Genomic DNA, 1989 nt, shown 5'->3' with positions numbered 1-1989 from the left:
AAAGAGAATAAGACATGGTCAAAGAATGAAAATCTTTAGGAAGATACCTGAGACGAATTTCCTACGTTGGCAGCGCTGAATGGTGACATTGGTCTGAGACCCAGAATTGAGCACCAGCAGGAAAAACGCAACAGGAGGAATGGAGTTGGTCTGAGACCCAGAATCGAGCTCCGTCGGGGATAGACATTCCAATGAACAATTTGTTTCGAGGAAAAAACAATGACTCATGGGACCGGAAGTGGGAAGTGGATGGAGGAAATTAGATCTTGGTACGGAAGAGGTGCCAACAGGAAGAGGGTTTCGAGAAGTATGAGAAAAGTAATAAACTCTTTGGTTTTCAGAGTTTTTTGGTAAAAGTTAAGTTGTTGGTTTTATTTTTTGTGTTTTTTTTTTATTTGAAAATAAAAGTTGATTTGGCAAGATTTGAGTGGTGGATTCTGAAATTTTGCCAAGTAAGCGATAGTGCTGACATGGCGTAAGTAGAAGAAGAGAAATAACTTAGAAGTAATGTGGGTAAACCTATGTACCTATTTTTATATATTAAGAATAGATTGATTGATATCATTTTCTAGAGTGCACAGAACTGATCAATCATCACCAGCCACAACATACCATCCATTAATTCAATCCGTACACAGAAGGTTGAACTATGTCGAGAAAAAATCTCTTAATATTCCTCTTCTATGTCCTTGTGAAACTCTCTTGTGTGGCTTTAGCTGCAAGTGATGAGAAGAATGAAGAAGCAAATGCACTCTTAATATTCCTACTGGGATTGGCAAATTGGTCAACCTTGAGTATCTTTCTTTCATAGATAATTATCATCTTTCTGGTTCCATTCCAGTGGAAATAGGAATGATGACAAACCTTCATTGGATTGATTTCTCAAGCAACACTCTCTCTGGGGCTATCCCTCCTACCATTGGTAACTTGAGCAATTTGCAACAATTATACCTTTCTAATAACACACTCTCTGGGTCAATTCCACCCTCCATCTGGAACATGTCTAACTTGACCGCATTAGAGCTTAATAACAATAACCTTTATGGATCCATCCCTGCTTCCATAGAAAACTTGGCCAATTTAGATTCCCTTGCACTTGATGAGAATCACTTTTCTGGATCCATTCCTTCCACATTGGGAAACTTGACAAAGCTCTTCAGATTACACCTCGGCTTTAATAATTTTTCTGGACCAATTCCTGCCTCTATAGGTAATCTGGTCGATTTGAATTACTTGAGCTTCCATACAAACAACCTCTCTGGAACTGTCCCTGAAACAATTGGAAACTTGAAAGGCCTCCATGAGCTAGAATTTTCCACCAACAAGTTTAATGGCACCCTTCCACAGGGCATTAATAACTTGACAAGTTTGAAGATGCTTTCAGTGTCCAATAACAATTTCATTGGCCATTTGCCAACTCAAATCTGCTCAGGTGGATTACTCTCAGACTTCAATGCTGAGAACAACCATTTTACTGGATCAGTGCCAAGAAGCTTGAAGAGTTGTTCTAACATTGCTAGACTCACATTACAGGGAAACCAGTTGGAAGGTGACATTGCAGAAATTTTCGGCATATATCCGAATTCAGTACATATTGATCTGAGTGATAACAAGTTTTATGGCCAGATTTCACCAAACTGGGGAAAGAGCCCTAAGCTTCAGAGCTTGTACATGTCCAACAACAATATTTCTGGTGCTATACCACCACAAATTGTTGAGGCTACTAATCTGGGTATGCTTCGCCTTTCTTCAAACCAACTGAATGGATGGATTCCAAAAGAACTAGGGAATATGAAAAACTTGTTCGAACTCAGTATCAGTAACAATCATCTCTCAGGAAGCATTCCACCAGAAATAGGATCATTGAAGAATCTGACATTCTTGCGCCTAGCAGGAAATGAGTTGAGTGGCAACATACCAAGAGAAGTTATGCAGTTACCCAAATTGGTTGAATTGAACTTGAGCATCAACAGACTAGAGGGAAGCATC

General features: G+C 39.4%; 1 protein-coding gene across 1 annotated transcript; it reads left to right on the top strand.

Annotated features, from left to right (window-relative positions):
• Positions 1–219: 219 nt before the first annotated feature.
• Positions 220–1983, top strand: LOC107472610 (MDIS1-interacting receptor like kinase 2-like; the record flags this gene model as incomplete). Its single annotated transcript, XM_016092115.1, has 3 exons — positions 220–307; positions 409–475; positions 741–1983. Coding segments are annotated over exons 1-3 (1398 nt in total), but the record flags the coding sequence as incomplete, so codon positions are not given.
• Positions 1984–1989: the final 6 nt, after the last annotated feature.

The sequence above is a fragment of the Arachis duranensis genome, unplaced genomic scaffold (genome assembly GCF_000817695.3).
Source record: "Arachis duranensis cultivar V14167 unplaced genomic scaffold, aradu.V14167.gnm2.J7QH unplaced_Scaffold_200336, whole genome shotgun sequence".
Lineage (NCBI taxonomy): Eukaryota > Viridiplantae > Streptophyta > Magnoliopsida > Fabales > Fabaceae > Arachis > Arachis duranensis.
This window is presented reverse-complemented; position numbering and strand designations above follow the sequence as displayed.